The following is a 17,757-nucleotide window of genomic DNA, read 5'->3' as shown; positions in this document are numbered from 1 at the left end:
TAGGCGATATGGCCTGATTAATCAATTTCTTTCAGGCCGTTCTCACTGTCCTAAAAGGTGAAGCTATGATTCCATTGTATTTGTTTTCCGGTATTTTAAACTTTCTAACTAGTCACCCTAGTTATCATAGTTTTTAGATGAATAGCGACTTTAATGACGTAATCATAGGGGTTATAATAGATTAATAAGAATTTTGTAAAACCCTAGATTTTTTAATATTGGCTTGAACTTTAATTGCGTTATAACATAGCTAGTAACTTAAAAAAACTTATAATATCAAAATTATGCTTCTTTTCCAATAGTCATTAAAATCGTCTAACAGCGTCTCCAGTCTAATCAAACATAAAAGTCTCCATTTGTTGTTTCGTACAACGAATCCTAATTATTTTATTTTTATAAATTAAAACATATAGGAGAATTTACTTTAAAAAAAGTATCTGTTGCTATGTCAACTTGTAGCACATTGATAGGATTTATTATATTCTAGATAAATACTAGAAAAATATAATTTATATTATACCATTAGCAGTCCATTTTTGCATCTCACAGTTAGGTCGACACGAATGGTTGACGAAGCGTCCATCTCCGCCCATGCGATGTCCGTCAATCACTAAACCCCCGTCCAAGTGGAGACAGTAGTGATGTGTGTCCCTGGCATATCGCGTTGCCATTCGCTCCTGAAAATTTTCGCCGGTATAACTTGTACTTTGGTTGGTTTTAAAATATTCCTGATTATTACATTATTTTTAAAACAATATGGGCCAGACAAAAGATTTTATTAACAAAAAATTAACTATTATTTTTTCGGTTGAAAAAAATTTAACAAAATCATCGCATTTCAATTTTATTTACATAGTTTTAATTGTCTTTACCAAGAATAATTGATCACAAACCTTAAACTCCTTATCAGAGACGACTTCACCCACATATTCCAATATGAAGTCTCCAGACGTTATCCTATGTTTGGTCCGAACTCCCCACCCTTTGTTCTCAGTCATGAATTTCTCCAAACCAGACGCCCATTCGTGGCGTTGGATCCTTTGATTCTTGCATTTATCACTGAAAATATTTATTTTGTGCAATGTTTCATAGTAATAATACACTTAAGATACATTTGATTACACTTAAGAAACAAAACAAACTTTTAAATATAATAATAGTATTAATCCAGTGCAACAACACTTGATACACATACGATGTAGGAACATCGTAGGAACATGTATTTAATGACATATAAAAGTCCACTACAAATTGAAAATAATATTTAATCAGCTTTTCAGGCTGCAAAATTTTAATTCCAATGCAGAAGTTGTAATAAGCAACTATCACAGTTAGAAGTATGTTCACGTACAAATACAGTACAGACCTAAAATGTTCATTAAAACTATTAATTCTTGACATGACTGATCACGAAATAGTGAAATATCAGTAGAGCATTAATAATAATAATAAACTGTTAGCATTAAATTTTTGTATAAAAGCCTTCTTTATTACGAAAAATTGGTAGAGGTACAAGTATTGTTACTTTGTGTTTCTTTTTTAACCATATCTTAAAAGTATAGTTCCAATTTCAGTAATTATTTATACTATTGATTTACCCCAAATTGAAAACTTACCCGCTAGGACACAACTGAGGTGAACATTCTGAATAGACCAATCGGTTGATACAGTCTTCGTTACAGCCGGAAGACGCCGCGCAGTTGCATGCAACACTTTCGCATTCTTCAGCTGACGGCTTTACGTCGTAATATACGTCTGGAATGAAAATGAATGATATAGTCGAAATAAGATATTCAACAATTTTGATAACTCTAAATAGATTAAAGGTTATAGATTCGTTCGTCAATTCTTTTATTGCAAGTAGTAATTTAGATTGAAATTTTAGATGCTATAATCATTTGAATCAAATGACATGGGCAATGTTCGCAGATTGAAAAGAATTTTACTCACTTGTGCGTATTTTCTTATAATTCCACGAAGGCACTGGTTGGTTATAATGTTGTTCCCACCAAATATCGTAAGGTAGCGTGAAGTGAATGAGTCTTTTTCGAACCCAACGTTCGCAGTATGGGGGCGGACCCAAGAGCCCAGGGGGAAACTCTGTTTGCGTGACCAGATTCTTTCCTTTTCCATCTGGCTTTGGACTAGAAGTAATACAATTAAATATTTTATCTTAATAAATACAATTATTGGAGTAAGGAATTGTCTAAGACGTCTGATATAAAAATATATTTCATAAAAAATTAAATTGCTTAAGTGAACTTTTCTGATACAATTTAATTATATTATAGTAATATACTGCGAAATTTTATTCACATTATTTCACTGTCATATAATTGATCGACTTGCAGAACTAAACAGTTTCATTCATCTCTTGGAATTATTAGGCCTCCACACGAAATGCCTTGCATCTGATTAACAATACAAATAATAAAAAACTTACTCTTCCTTGTAGTATTCCGAAAATAAGCCGGCTAATAAGAACTTCTTTCGTAGTCTTGGATTTTTCTTAGACACCATTCTCTCTTTACTATCGACTCCGTTAGACGGGCTTCCATCTCGAGAAGCAGCGACTCTCTTCTTACAAATAATATTCTTGGATATAACATCTATGCTTTTTTCGAAGTCAATTTCTTTCTCATGAAGCGGTAAGGGCTCATTTTCATCATGGTCTAGGAGTGTGTCGACAGAGGGTTCCCGTGACAGCGGCATTTTACGACTTACGATCGTCTCTAATGAACTCTCTCTTGAACTGTTCACGACATCATTAGCCACCTTTTTATTCAGTTGACATGATCTCGACTTTCTCCTTGTTATTATACCCATGGGTTTATTCTTTTCCTTTTCTGTAACCTCTAAAGCTTTCTTGTTTTCTGATTTTCTAGTCTTAATTTTCCCATCCTCAGCTGTATTGTCAAAACTCCTCGTATGTCTTCGCTCACTGGGATACAATACAGCCAAACTCGATTTCGGCCGAAGTCCAACTTTGCACGTTTTCTCGACGACCTTACGTTTTGAAAAGATTTGTTCGATTTCATTAGAAGGCGAAAGAACCCGACTTTTCCTTTTAAATCGGTCAATATTTTCTACTCCATTGGCCTTTTGCTTCAAGTTCAATAAACTCAACGGAATACTATCTTCAGGGTCATTGCCAAGAGAACTCGCTAACGAAGGTATACTATCAGTCTCGCTTAGTACTTCCCATTTATTAACGTGGTTTTTAATTTCTTTATCAGTCTTTTGTTTTAATTGTAAGGCAGGCGCTCTTAGTATCGATGAAGTTTTCTTTTCCGGAACAGCTTTATCACATTGTTTATTTACCGCTTCCCTTCCTTGTAGTTTCTCTAAGGCAACAACTGTCAAACGTCCTTGTTTTGGACATTCATCTTTATTCAAAACAATCTTTAACTCCGGTTGCTTATTAGTAGTGCGTTCTAAGAAGTTACTCATCGCTTCACCATCTTTCGGCACTCTCTCAAATGCAGAACTATCCGTATCTTCGGAACCTAATTGATCATGGGAGCTGTTAGCCGAATTATTGGGTTCAACCTTTTTCTTTTTGCGTTTAACATTTGGGAATCCCGTTCTATTGAAAGCTTTTCGTCTTCGCGGTTTCTTTTTGGCAGGATCGATGGTTTTAATAGGATCGTTGGGTTCTCCTGCAGTCTGTTCAGATTTCTTAGTTTGTAAATTAGATTTCTTTATTATATTACCGACTGGCATCCTCTCTGCTTGCACTTTCGGAATTAATATTTTAGAGGGAAGAACTAATTTACTTTCTCTTATAATATTATTAGAAGTTTTCTTCTTTTTCTTTTCGTTTGCATCATCACTATCAGTCATTAAATTTCTTTTAGGTTGTCGTAAGTTGTGGCCACCAGCAGTCTCTTGGATTTTATCAGATATAACTGCCGCTATAGATTCCCCTCGTTTAGGTCTTATAATAGAATCAGAAGATTCTGCGATCAAGGACAATGGTATATCCGATTCAGTATCGATAGAAGATAATATAGAACTTTTCAAATCGTGATTTTTCATTTTTTTATTTTTTTCGGCTAGTATGTTACTGACACATATAGATGACTTAGGAATTTGGTCTTCTAAGTCCACAGAGGATTCAAAAATTCCAGTGGGATTATCGACGTTTACAACCACAGTATTACCCGTTAACGAGTCAGATATTTTGGTTTTACATTTAGTCTCCAATAGCTTCCCTTTCGATACCGGAGATTTAATGACGCTGGCTCTAGTGTTTATCTGATTATTCGGTGAATCTTTTCCTCTGATTTTATCATCTGATTTGTTACTGCAACTACTGTCAGAGTTACTTTTCTCCTTTTCCAATATTCGTGATTCTATTGATTTTCTTATGTTGTTGTTTAAAAGTGTATCAAGTACTTTAGTAGCGGCACTTGGATTAATTTTAGAAACTAAATTGCTCGTTAAGCCTTCGAGCCTGTTTTTCTTTCGAGTCATTATTTCTGATTTCTGAGCAGGTGGAATTGCACTCTTATATAATGATCTGGCAGACATACTCTTCAAAGGATCTGTTCCGGTACCTGACGCTGGAACGGATGTGATGTTTGGTGAAGTACATGTCGTTTTTTCATCATCTTTAACATCTTCCTGAGATGTATTTTCATTTATATCTTTCTTATCGGAGATTAAAGGCTTTTCTTCGGATAATTTTTTAGATAGAGACTGTACAACATTATCCAAGTTGGAGTTTGATGCATCCTTTTCAGCTTCTAGCCGATGGCGCTTTTTCGGCGTCACTATGGGATTTCGCATTGGTGATGATTTCGTTTCAGATCTAGGGGAGGAAATTCGCATATTGTCTAATTTTGACGATTCAGGTTTAATATCGACATCTTTTGTTTTCGGTAAGCTTTTCTCTAAATCATGAACCATTTTATGAACTGCTTTTAATTTTTCGGAGGTTTCATATATTTTTTTCGACAGTTCAGACTGTTCTGCCGATGGCTTCTTTATCAACAAATCATCGTCCATAATGTTAACTGAATTTGAAGGAGAATCATCTATGACTGGAGAGTTGCTACGATCCTTTTTTATTATTATGTTTTTAGTATCACCATCTGCTTTAGTTTCCTTCAGCAGTGAATCTGAAATTATCTTACTTTCAGATACCGTAACAGTTTTTAAAATCTCAGCCGGTCTTTTAGATTTTTCAGAAACCGACTTAGGTTTAGGTGAATCTTCAGAATCTTGAGTTTGTAAATCAACAAGGCAATCAGATTCTGTACACAAAAACTTTTCAGATCCAGCTTCATTCTTCAAATTTTCATCGAACTCAGAGGTCACCAAACTTAAACTTAATGAATTGCTGGTTGACGAGTTTATGTGATAATGCCTTTTCTTAAGCGGTAGTTTATGTTCATTTGTATCTTTTCCACCCTTATTTTGAGATTCTGCTAACTGCTTTTTATGTCTTCGTTTTGATGTGGGTGTCGCAGTTTCTAAATTGTCAGAAGTTTTACGCTTCTTCGAAGTTCGCTTTACTACTTTAGTAGTAGCGGTCTCTGATGGAGGTTTCTCTTTTTCTACATACTTTGGAGAGTTTAATGCGACGTTTGTCAATAATTTTGGTGCAACCTGGCATAGCTTAATAAAATTGTTTATGAGATTGTCCATATCAGTATTAAATTTTTGATCAATTGTTTCAGCTACGTTACGGTTAGCAGATTCTCTGCACCGAGACACTGATCTCGACCTGTGTCGTCTTTTACTTCGATGTCTGTGATGTTTACTTTCTGTTTTAATTGTGATTCGAGATGGTCTCTCTGTAGGTTTTAAGTTGATCTTGGGTGGAGCAAGTACTACAGTTCTCCTATGTTTCTTTATATGATACGTTGGTTTGATGTTAGACTTTTTGAACTTTAGAAAAACATTACGTGATAAAGACTTATTAGGAATGTAACTATTTTTTGCCTTTTCGAATACATTTGGTAATAGTTTGACATATTCCTTCTTAGGAGTTGGTAAGGGGGCTGTCGCTGCAAATTTAGTCTGCTTTCGATTTCTCGGAGAGAGGTTTCTGCTATTTATTTTATCAACTTCTTTTTGCGACTGTTTTGTTGACGTTAAAGGCGATACTCCGAATTTGTGAGTAAAAACGGGTTTTAATGGGGGTAACGTTCCACTTGAAGCCTTTGACTGCCCCGGAGGTTTTAAAAGAGTATTGTTATTATTATGGCTTACTTTAAAAATATTATAAGTTGTCAGTGGTCTCTGTAAGCCGCTAAAGACTGGTCCTGGAGCAAAAGGATCTGATGAATTAACCCGCAATATATTTTTTTGATTATTTTTTTTAAAACTGTATGCGTATTTCGATGGTAAGGGATATTTCGTACATACACTAATGTATTTTGGACTTGCGGCAGATTTTCTCATATAATTATCACATTCAGAGTCACTTGAACTATGACCAAGCGTGAGGCTGCTAAATGTTTTATTACTCAACAATACTATCTCTTGATCAGATACAAAGTGCTTCTGATTTTTATAATATGACCTATTGCGTACGGATCTCGTCTTTTTTAACTTCTTGATTCGCCTTCGTCCACTTCGAACACTATAGTCAGTTTTATATCCCGATTTATCAGTCTTATATCCCGACTTATAATCAGTTTTGTAACCAGAGCGATTGTAGTCACTTTTATAGCCGCTTCTAAATCCATAATCGCTTTTATAACCCGATTCAATAAGTCTACTACAGCTTTTGTATGGTTTAAATTCATAATCACTTTTATATCCCGAGAGGAGATCTTTGTACTTTGGATTTAAATCAATTTCCTTCCATGTAGGGTCAATCATGTCATCTGCGGCAGCTTCATTTTCACTTTGATTTTCCCTCCAAGTATTAGTTATTGTTTTACTGCTCTTTTTTGGCAAGATTGCAAGTTTACTATTGAGTTCTTTCCTTTTAGCATACACCCCTGACAGAACAGATCTATTCGGAGAAGCTGAATCATTATCACTGTCACCAGAGTTATACTGATTTTTATCTTTTAGAGTTTTTGAAGGTGTTTTTATAGGTTTTGATTTCGCTTGTGGCTTTCTACCCGGCCTTTTTCGTGGCGGATAAAGAACTCTATCCGTTGCATATAGCATTCTATCTAAGGCCGCGATATCGATTTTACGGTCGTTTTTCTTTGGTTTTTCCAATCTATTCGGTTCCTGCTTGAGTGGGACTGGTGATGGGGCTTCTGTTTTGATTTGTTTGATCTCAGTTTCAATTCTTTTCTTTCTAAAATCATTGTCACTGGAATCAGACCTATCTTGAGTTCGGGTTCTCGTTTTGGATTTTGACCTTGCACTTTTCCTTTCTGACGTATTTTCTTTTTGAACAGATTTCCTTCGGTTTCTGCTGCTACCCTCATCGCTATCAAGCCGGCGTAATGGTGAATGTGTTGGCGAATTATGATTTGATAAAATTCCCGAATCAGGCGAAACATTTGGTGGGTCATTACTATTATGAAAGTGATTGACGACATTGGCGGCTTGTTTGTCATCCCTTTGAGATTCAGCTCCTTTCTTTACAAATTCTTCAATCTTTTTCACTTTCCTCGGTCGACCTCTTTTCCTTCTAGATTCAACAGAAATATTTTTCGAGTCATCTTGAGATTCAAGCGAATTCGTACTGATTGTATACACTTTGTTTGGGTCAATTTGATTTAAGGAGTTACTATCGTTGCTGGCGACTGTGATAGGTGAACTCTGTAATAGATCACTCGCACTTCCCAGTACCGAAGTTCCTGCTATATCCAGGTTCATAAAGTCGTTATTCTCAACACAATCCTCTAAACTCGGTGGGTTGGGTATATCGACCGAATCAGCAACAGACGATATTTCCGCAAGATCTTTATTTATTAGCGACAACTCTTCCGTATGTTGGGGACTTAAGTGAGTGCCACTTAAGAAGTTTGGTGTAATTGGTGGAATTTCTGGCAGGTTATTCAACTGTCCCAGCACACAATCCCCGATCGTCGATTGAATGTTTCCATCTTTTGCATTCAATCCACAGGACATTGATGAAGAATTTATATTAGTTAAAGGTGCAGAATTGCTTAAAAGTTGTGTTTGAGCCACAAACTGCTGTAATAAACTTGACGCGTAATGTGATGTATTCTGTACTGTCTCCGAATTGGAGCATTCATTTTCCGATCCAGAGGAATCAGCCGTTGCTCTCTGTATTGCAGCTGTAACTAATTGGGGCGTAAGCTCCATCTCACTGCTGGATCCATCGCCTGAAAAATAATTATAACTTTACTTTTGTTTATTACACAAAATCGAACAATTATGATTGTTTTACGATATACGCAATAATAAAAAGGTAGGCATTAAGAAAATTTGGACTTAGATGGTCACCATATATATAAACAAGGTCACATTTAATAGCCACTGGATTAAGATATGCTCGAAATTAGCTCAACGTTCCAAATCAAATCACCAAAAGACTTACCATTATCAACAGTAGATTTATCGTCGTCCGGTGCAGCGCTGTGTTCAGCGAACGTCGTGAAATTAGTCTGCTGCACCGGCGCACTCGACGACTGCTCTGGAAATAGTTCCGCCAGGTCTGCATCGTCGATGACCTGCAAATTTAATTTTTGTGGTTTAGGTCATATGATATTAGATTTTATAATTTAAGAATTATCTGGCTAGCACTTAAATAAGCCGTCGCTACCTTACATGAAAATAAACTGCAACTATTAATATCCTTTAATTTTCACAAGTTAACTTTAAGACATTTAAGAAAATTCGACGTTAAGAGAAGTAAACTTACTAATATATTGTTTAAAAAGTTATATCTTAATTATTAAATAAAAGGTATAGAAGCATTAGTCCTTATAAAAAGTTTCTGTCTTCTAAGCAGAAAATTGTATCCAATCGATTTGGTTTAAAGCGCCAGGAAACTTTATGTAATTAAAAAGAAGTATTATAGATTTTGAACATAATTTTAAGTCAAATAAATTTATTTAAGATCTTATACATAACAATATCAAATAGTTAAGTAATATGTAACGTTTATTTATTTATCAGATAGTTAAGAAATATGTACTGTAACTTAATACTTAAAAAAAATATATACATTAAAATCACGTTTTGTAAATACATTAATTCGTCTCGTTCAACATGAAATAAAAGATACCTGTAACTGGCAGGCCGCGGCAAGGGCAACATTCGAGTCATCGGGCTGGGTCTGTGTACCCGCATCAGGGGTATCTGAGTCGGATGATGTTGATGAAGAGGATGATGATGATGACGACGACGAGGAAGTCGAGGAAGAAGAACTGCTACCACACGCTGCACTCGCAACCGTCGGTGAAGCAAACTGAAACGGATTATTTCAATTGTAGTAAAATCCAGTCACAATAGAAAAACTTTGAAAAAGTGATTTCTGGAAACGATAAACTTATATTTAAATAATTTTAGTGTTTAATTATCTCAATGTGTCTTACTCTACAGTTATCATATTCGTGCATTATCGCAGCATTAATCATTAAAAAAAAACATCTCAATATTTTTTCATTTCGTAATCCTACAGCTAAAGATATAGTCAAAGATCAAATACATAATATTGTATATATATTATATTAAAAGGTTCAAATATTTACGAATGGATAAAATAAAATAATACCTAATTCAGCTGTGTAGTCTGATGGTGTGAAAGTGAGGGTTTGTAACGTGAGGGTGTGTATGTATGTGGGGTGTGCGCTCATGATGCAGGTGATTTAGCACTATGGATATTCTTAATATTTCTTAAGCACATTCAAAAATTAACTAATCGCAACAACAGGTCGTATAGAATTGGTAAGAACGTTGTGTAGAAGCCAAGTATAACTAATATTTACCTTTGTTGCACAACGTAATCCAACTATCGAACACGAAAGAGCGTAACAACAATAATCACACCAAGCGAGAGGTGCCATTAACTTGCAAGATTGATATATTGCAAATAGTACTAACGAATGTCGCAACCTACCCTCACTGACCGCAATCCGCCAACACAGTTACCAATATAGCTTGTTAAAGGAAAACAACTAAGAAAAATGTATTTGATATTTATAATTTAATATTGTAACAAATGAGTTCACTGACCGTTGTAGATATTATCATAAAAATAATAATTGTTTTTACATATAAAATTATTATCTAGCTCTTTGGCAAATATGTTCAAATATATTCCCGTATTTGCTTTGTTAGTTAAGTTATTTCAAAACTAATAAAAACTTCGTTTCGATGGAAACTGAATTGGACTCTTTTTTTTTCAGTTTACACACTAAAGTAACCTACTTTTTTCATATACGTAGCATTACGTTTTTCCCTAATATACGAAAATAAAACTCCGCATGATACCTTTTGTACAACGATGAACGACGTTTCACTGGCATCCTCATTGAACATATAGCTGACGAAGCTTTAGAACAAATGTATTGGATTTTTAATCAGATGCAAGGTGTTAATCAATAAGCCGGAAGGGCATGCAACCCTAGCTTTTCAAGGGGTGAAAGTATCGTGTGGCCACTATCAAGGCTAGCATCGAACACATTTACCCCAACATTCGTTTGATGATGAAAATCTGTCCCGTAGAAGTCAATACAAATTTTGTAATAACAATTTGGTCTCAGTGTGTTCTTTAAAAAAAATCTATTTGCATAAAAATATAAACTATGAGACTATGTCGGAAGCCCTAAATAATATGTATGCGTTCACGACAGTACATATAAAGTCAAATTGTTAAGTTTAACTCTAATTTCGACAGCATATTACACATTCTCGAATATTTCACCACAGTGCTATTAATTTAACGCATTGGCATTTGTTCAAACATGATTCACAATTCTTATCCGTATAGTTACGAGGACTATTAATTTGGTTATTTCTCATTATTTTAGTTTATATATGCCCTATTTAGTCAGCTCAATCGCTTCCTACACCGATTAAGTTGATGTCAAATTATCAATTTGTAACGTAGCGACAACAAAGGCAAACAGAAAATATGTTATCCTAAGGCATTTGAATTAACAATAGTCTAACGGTTAGATACGTATTGAAACAGCGCGGGCGCCGACACGAATATCACATTAACCACCTCGTGATCTGTGGAGATTTATATCTGACAAGCAGTCAAACATTATCGACTTCAATGTATACTTTCAAATAGCTATCTTTTCATACAAATCCAATAATAAACCATATAAAAGGCATGCGTGAGCAATGTTAGAGTTATCTTTTAAAAGCTATAACATTAATTAAAATAATGCTGTTTATATTAGAGAATATAGATAGTAAACGTATTAAAAATAGTAGGTAATCTCATTAGTATGAGAACTAGTTACAACACCTGTTGATTAATTGATCGACATCACGTTTACCTACCACCTGCGGAGTAATTTGCAGATGTTGCAAAACCCCGGCCCTTGGCCAGTATTGTTTGCCCAATTTACACAAATTTTAAAACAAACAAATGAATGAATATTTATACTCGTCTGTTGCTCACCATAAACGCTAAAACTTACAATTGGTTATAGCAAAAAACGTACACATTATGCTTCACCAAAAAAGAACAAACAATGAGATCTTTTTATCTGGACAGCCAACGAAGATAAATAAAAGGCTTATAATAAATTTATGAACCGAAAGTATATAGATACATTTATAGCTTAAGATTAACATGTTGGCTTTAAGCGTACGTTTTCTATGCCATAGAATTATTGATTCAGATCTGACCAATATACGTGAAAAGATAAAAAAAACCTATACAAAACAATACTACTGATAGTTTAGTTAAAGTAATTGATAAATAATCTGTATATTCGTAAAATACCGTATAATCAACAGAAGCCAAAAATTATGATCGCATAGAATATCTATCGACAAATCTCACAATCGTGTCCATTTAAGACAAGGCGAAACTAAACCAAATAGTTGATTGCACGAGTCGTTGACCTGCGCCAAATGTCGAGAACAATACTCATAATGGACGTCTCACAATGATCAAGCATTGTTGATCTTATAATAGAACAATAAAGTCGTGATTTAAGAATTGAAAAATCTGATGCATTTCCCAATTTTATTACTGTGAAACTAATATTAGTAGAGAGAGAGAGTATCGTAAAGTCCAAATATTATATGATGAATATGATGAGCATATGCTATATATATGGCATATGCTGAACTAAGAACAGTACTAGTAAAGACAATATATTTCAGTGGACCAAAACTATAGTTAATAATAAAATCGATATTAAAATTTTCAAATATCGTCCGTTAAATAAACTAAGTAGTAGCCAATATGTACGAGAATAAATACGCTAGTTAAATAATTCATTAGAGACCGTGAACTTGACTGCTACGGTATGCTCAGACAATCGAACAAGGCTGATCAAATTGTGCGGAAGGGCGAGAGAAAGGTCGCTTTACAACGTGTACTCTTTGACGTGAAACAAAGCAATTTTTATAAATATCGTTTTTAGTAAACCTGTAGCCTGGCCTGGTTGAATTAATACAATAATCAAGAATACATAAAGAATTTAACGCAAATTTAGTCACAGATTTGTAATTATATAAATATATATAGGAGTAGTATTCATAATAATATAAACATTTGTAAAATATTTACCTTATATATCTTCAGATGGCTAGTAAACGAAGCTTTAAACTGCAGTCACTTTAGCGTGTACTTCGTAAATACGACATACATAACGATAGAAAAATAATGACACATGCCGTGAATAAATCATGTGTTATTCACGTATAATAGTAATAATATTAATTGGTAGCCCTGTGCTTATCCGGTGGCGGTTGAGTGTACTCATCAAGGATTTCCACTCAAGGACGCATAGACACAAGTGGTCGATCGACTCTTATTATTTCTCCCAGACATCTCGTTTTTGTCTTGACTCATTTATATTCATGATGTGGTATCGACGGTTAATCTCTATAAATACCTTTTTTTCTACGACCATTAGCCGTGAGCAATTTAAATCTCTTTTGCGTTATTCTTGATCGATAAGATTAAGAATTAAATATATCATTTTATTATTACGATAAGAAAATCTTATTTTATTTTTGTAGTTATAAGGAGTAAATAAGTTTTTTAATTGTCAATTCCGTGTAAAGTGTACGTAAATGCGTACGAAGTGCAAATTATTATAATAAAGATTTATAATAAAATACAAATTAATTTTCCCTTCATTTGAAAATTTATATATTATTAAAATATAATAACACAAAACAATAAAATAAATGAAGACAAAGGATGTAAATGCTCTTACTGCTAAAAGCAGTTTCTTACAGACAACCCAAACGTAATTTACGTAATTTACGACATGAATATAATAAAATACAGATCTTAAAACAACTATAATATGTTATTACTAATATAATGATAATTTTCAACATTACATTAATCGTTTCATTAATACTTCGCACTGGACGAAATGCACAACTCTAAATCCTTGATAAATAATTGAACAGCTTTTTATAGAGATTTGTGTAGACAACAACAAAAAACTACATGATCTAATGCGGTTCAGTTACCTCAACGCGAAGAATATTTCTCTGTTTGCAAATTAATCATAATCGTGACAATTTTCCTGCTTTAACCTACGATAAATTATAATGGTACGTTAATAAAATAACACTTTTTAGTCACTATGTTTCATTTAGACGAATAAAAAGCTATCGGTCCGTATTGGTACCTGCATATTTTCCAACAGCAGATAATGCCACGAACCAAAAAGATACATTTAGAGTCTAACAAATATAAGAAAAAATATAATTATTTGAGTTCCACGTTAATGTTACATTAACACAACACTATTAATGTTAAATTAAAGTAAGGCTCTTTAAAAACGTACAAGTACTAAATATAATACATATTATAAGATGAGCAATAAATCTGTAAACAATGTAAATTGTACATAATTATGTTGTCGGTGTCGATTGTCAAGATAATTAGCATCAGATTGCTCGCTGTATATATTAAAATATATTAAATTCATTCCTTAGGATTATGTGTAGATAACTTAATGATGTGATTACTTAGTCCATAAATTGAAATTGTTTAACGTAAATAGGCTATTATACTAAGGCAGTATCAGTGTGTTAAATTGAAAAAAAAACCTGCAACTGTAAAAACCCTCGTAACGTTATAGTGTTTTTTGATTATCTAGATACAAGACTCCTGTTTGCTTATGGAAACATATTCATCAACATCATCACTTTAACGTTATTTAGATTTGATTAGAATTATTATGGGTCCGAAATCACACTTGAGCACACATATGACATCAAAACATTACGTGGAGTCTGCGGTTTTGCGTATACACGCTCGTAATGTGCAAACAATACATCACGTATCGCCATCATAACTATGCCATTGCTCGAAAGAGAGGAAAAACGTTATACACCTTGGAAATGTATGAGATGAACGTATTTCTCTCTCTGTCGCTGAACGGCACAGTTGTATTGGACAGTTGAAGCCACAAGATTAATGCAATGAGAAAGGCCACCTTTAGTGTATGGTTCAAAAGATTTTGTCGACAAAAGTTTACCACAACCATGTTTATATGATTAAAACAGTTAACATCATTGATATTGCCAACATTTTATGCTGACTGACTATTAAACTTTATCCAAATTCATATTTGTCTCACTATTATTCTCATCTATTTTTTAATTTTCATACCCGAATTATAAATATCAAACAATATATGCTAACACATTCCAATTGACATAGTATAAGTATTGCTGATATATCGCCTTGAATTATTTTCGTAAGTAATAGTGAGATTTCGTGAGCAGTGTCTGTTATAAAACTACGTATTGACAAGGATACAAAAGGGAATTCTTAGGTTGTTTGGCCATTTAGAACGGATTATTGTGAAGCGGCTTACGAGTAGGATATACAAGACAACTGTGGATGACGAAGTCTGGTTGGGCACGTGGTAGGCCTTGTCGTAAATACCTGGACCAAATCCTGTACTAGAGAAGGGACAAGTTAAAAGCACCTAATGAGAATGCATGGTGAATATCATTCAAAGTGGATGAAGCGAGAGAGGTATGTCAGGAGTCGGGACCGTAGCAAGTTGAGAACCGAGCTCTCTGCCTACCCAGGCGTGAATAATATATGTATATATATATATATATAATTATTTTCAGCTATGATAAAAAGAGACAAATATTTTATCTTTTTATCACGCGATGCATACTTAAATACGGAACGAGATAACCTGATTACGTAGACTTCAATATCATGAAAAGATACTTTACAGGATTTTAATCACTAGCAATTGTAATAAAATATATTCTTAATATTAAAGATTGGCCTAGTAGTTTGCGCTTGTGTATCTCTACCCCGAGGTCATGCATTCAAATCACACCTGTGCAACAATAGATTTTAGTTTCTATACTTAGCGACTGTTACCTACAGGTAACACTCGCTCGGACGGTGAAGGAATCGCACGACTGAACATTTATTTCTTAAAATATTTATGATATAAATATAGCCTATGTTACAAAGCAGTATAATGCTATACATTTTTGAAATCTATACATCATAATGATTTCGCTTTAATAAGCTAGATACAATTATTAATCAATCTGTACGTACTATCAAAACATGGAGAATATGAGAATATAATGTATCAGTGCGCTCACAAATGAAACATCTGGTTGTCTGGTTAAGGACGAATACGTCCATTACGTAACTAATGCGTTAATAAATTAAATATAAATTCCAATTAAAAATCGAATCGAAATGGTTTGACCCCAAAAGTATTAAAAACAATATTATTAATTGGTCTTGTGATTCTAAGATAATTTAATGTATTTATATACAGGGTATAAATATCATTAATAAATAGAAAGTAACAGAAAAGTAAAGCCTAAAACTTGTAAAAAAGACTAAAAATAAAAATGTATTAAATTACATAAGACAAAACTAATAAATATATAAGGGACATTTTATTAATTAAATCATTGTCGTATTTCTTTAATTTTAAAGTGATTTGAAATGATAGTCGAACTTATACTTTAAGAGTTTGTCAAGCTCTTTGACATTTTATGAGTTTGATAAATTATAGGCAATGAATTGAATGACTGAGTATGAATTGTAGAAGGCTTACATTACATTCCGGAACACGAATACAAAGAAATATTTAAATGATGGCATTTTAAACGTAGAAATTAGACGATACCAGCGAGTCTATTATTTATATGTATTGATAAATAAAATAATAATAAGCATCGATATCTAAACTTTTTAAATCCTATTTATCTTTCTACCCATAGATACGCGCGAATCTCAGTATATTCGATACAAAAATTCGTATATTTACATTTTTTATTAAAAGCATATAAAAATGTATCTCCCTTAATGTGAAATAAAAAAACAATGAGTGTCGTGATCGAATAAAAAACGTGCCAACCATATTCAACAATAAAAAACAATAAAAAAATTAAGGATATCTGTAAGTCACTTAAAGGGTATCATTTATTTTTGGCATCAGAGCTGATAATGCAGATACATTTAAATAAAACCCTACGCATTTATCAAAACATCGGCCGCCATTGTTAAACTTTAAGTATATTGAAACTACACGCGTTTCCTACATACTTGATTCAGTTACAATCAAAATAAGAAAAATCATTTTATTCACAAAAGCTTACCATCACTGATACATTGGAGTGAATATAAATAAAAAGTTTAAACGTGACAATCACTTACAGCTTGTAAGTGAAGGAGACGAAACATCAAAACTAGGAAATAGTAAGAAAATATAAAAACTAAAGGAAAAGTGAATTGTGATACCAACTGTAGCCTAGACCTAGCTCATTAATATGGACATCAGAGAGTTTTGGACAAACGGCGTAATTTTGAAAGGGACAAATAGGAAGGCGTTATGCCTTGGCTATCTAGATCTATCTGGGGCAATCAATTTATGTATATAAATTACTTTTCTATGAATCTCCAGTGACTATTTTTAATTGTATATTCTATCCACTCATAAGTCGAGTGGATCGCCATGATTAATTGTTGGATTCACAACAATAATGATTCCATATTATATTGTACTTTCATTTCTAATCTATGATTTCAAAATCGCTGTACTAAAACTTCCTTGAAAGAACACGTTGCATTAACAATACTCTATTATCTGAGGACAAACATTTATCTTCGCAATTAGCATGCCAATAATAATGATTGTATGTAGCAATATAATTCGTTTTCTTCAATTACCCACTGAGATGTAAATATTATAAATACAAACGTTTTATGTTTTAATGCTAACGTAAAACAATTAAATGATTAATATTCAAGATTAATATAGAGTTACATTATCAGATTCTCTTTTATAAGAATTGAATTATAACTTCTTAATAATAATTCAGTGTCGCTACAACCCTTTATTTGCATTTGTTTCCTTGATAATTATCTTATAGGTAAGGCTGACCCCTTCTGATGTTGGGTCTAAATGTAAAATTCAGAGTCGAGACTAAGCGGGAACCATGTCAAAATCTAATACGCTTTTGATTACCGGAGCGACCATACCCTTAAACAAGCTACGATTCACGATGTTTACCTTCTCAAGAAAAATAGATATTGCATGCATTTTATCACGTACGTTTTGAAAATTTCCACCCTACTAATTTGTACTAATTGTTATATGAAAACTCGAACCCCTAAGCGCAATCTACGACGCAATTGCTAGTAAACTTCGTATCTAC

The 17,757-nt window shown here is 33.4% G+C and overlaps 1 protein-coding gene across 5 annotated transcripts in view; it reads right to left on the bottom strand.

The window, feature by feature from the left end:
- The window catches only part of LOC123707297 (histone-lysine N-methyltransferase ash1), a 40,744-nt gene that overhangs the window by 11,966 nt on the left and 11,021 nt on the right, over positions 1-17,757 (bottom strand). For all 5 annotated transcript variants that reach the window (XM_045657214.1, XM_045657216.1, XM_045657215.1 and 2 more), the window contains 7 exons: positions 9,173-9,355; positions 8,483-8,615; positions 2,444-8,267; positions 1,951-2,144; positions 1,617-1,755; positions 894-1,059; positions 521-677 (listed from right to left, as the gene is read on the bottom strand). In XM_045657214.1, coding sequence (XP_045513170.1) covers positions 521-677; positions 894-1,059; positions 1,617-1,755; positions 1,951-2,144; positions 2,444-8,267; positions 8,483-8,615; positions 9,173-9,355 — 6,796 coding nt within the window. The remainder of the gene's footprint in view (positions 1-520; positions 678-893; positions 1,060-1,616; positions 1,756-1,950; positions 2,145-2,443; positions 8,268-8,482; positions 8,616-9,172; positions 9,356-17,757) is intronic.

The sequence above is a fragment of the Pieris brassicae genome, chromosome 3 (genome assembly GCF_905147105.1).
Source record: "Pieris brassicae chromosome 3, ilPieBrab1.1, whole genome shotgun sequence".
Lineage (NCBI taxonomy): Eukaryota > Metazoa > Arthropoda > Insecta > Lepidoptera > Pieridae > Pieris > Pieris brassicae.
The sequence above is the reverse complement of the archived record's forward strand: the minus strand, read 5'-3'. Positions and strand labels throughout refer to the sequence as shown.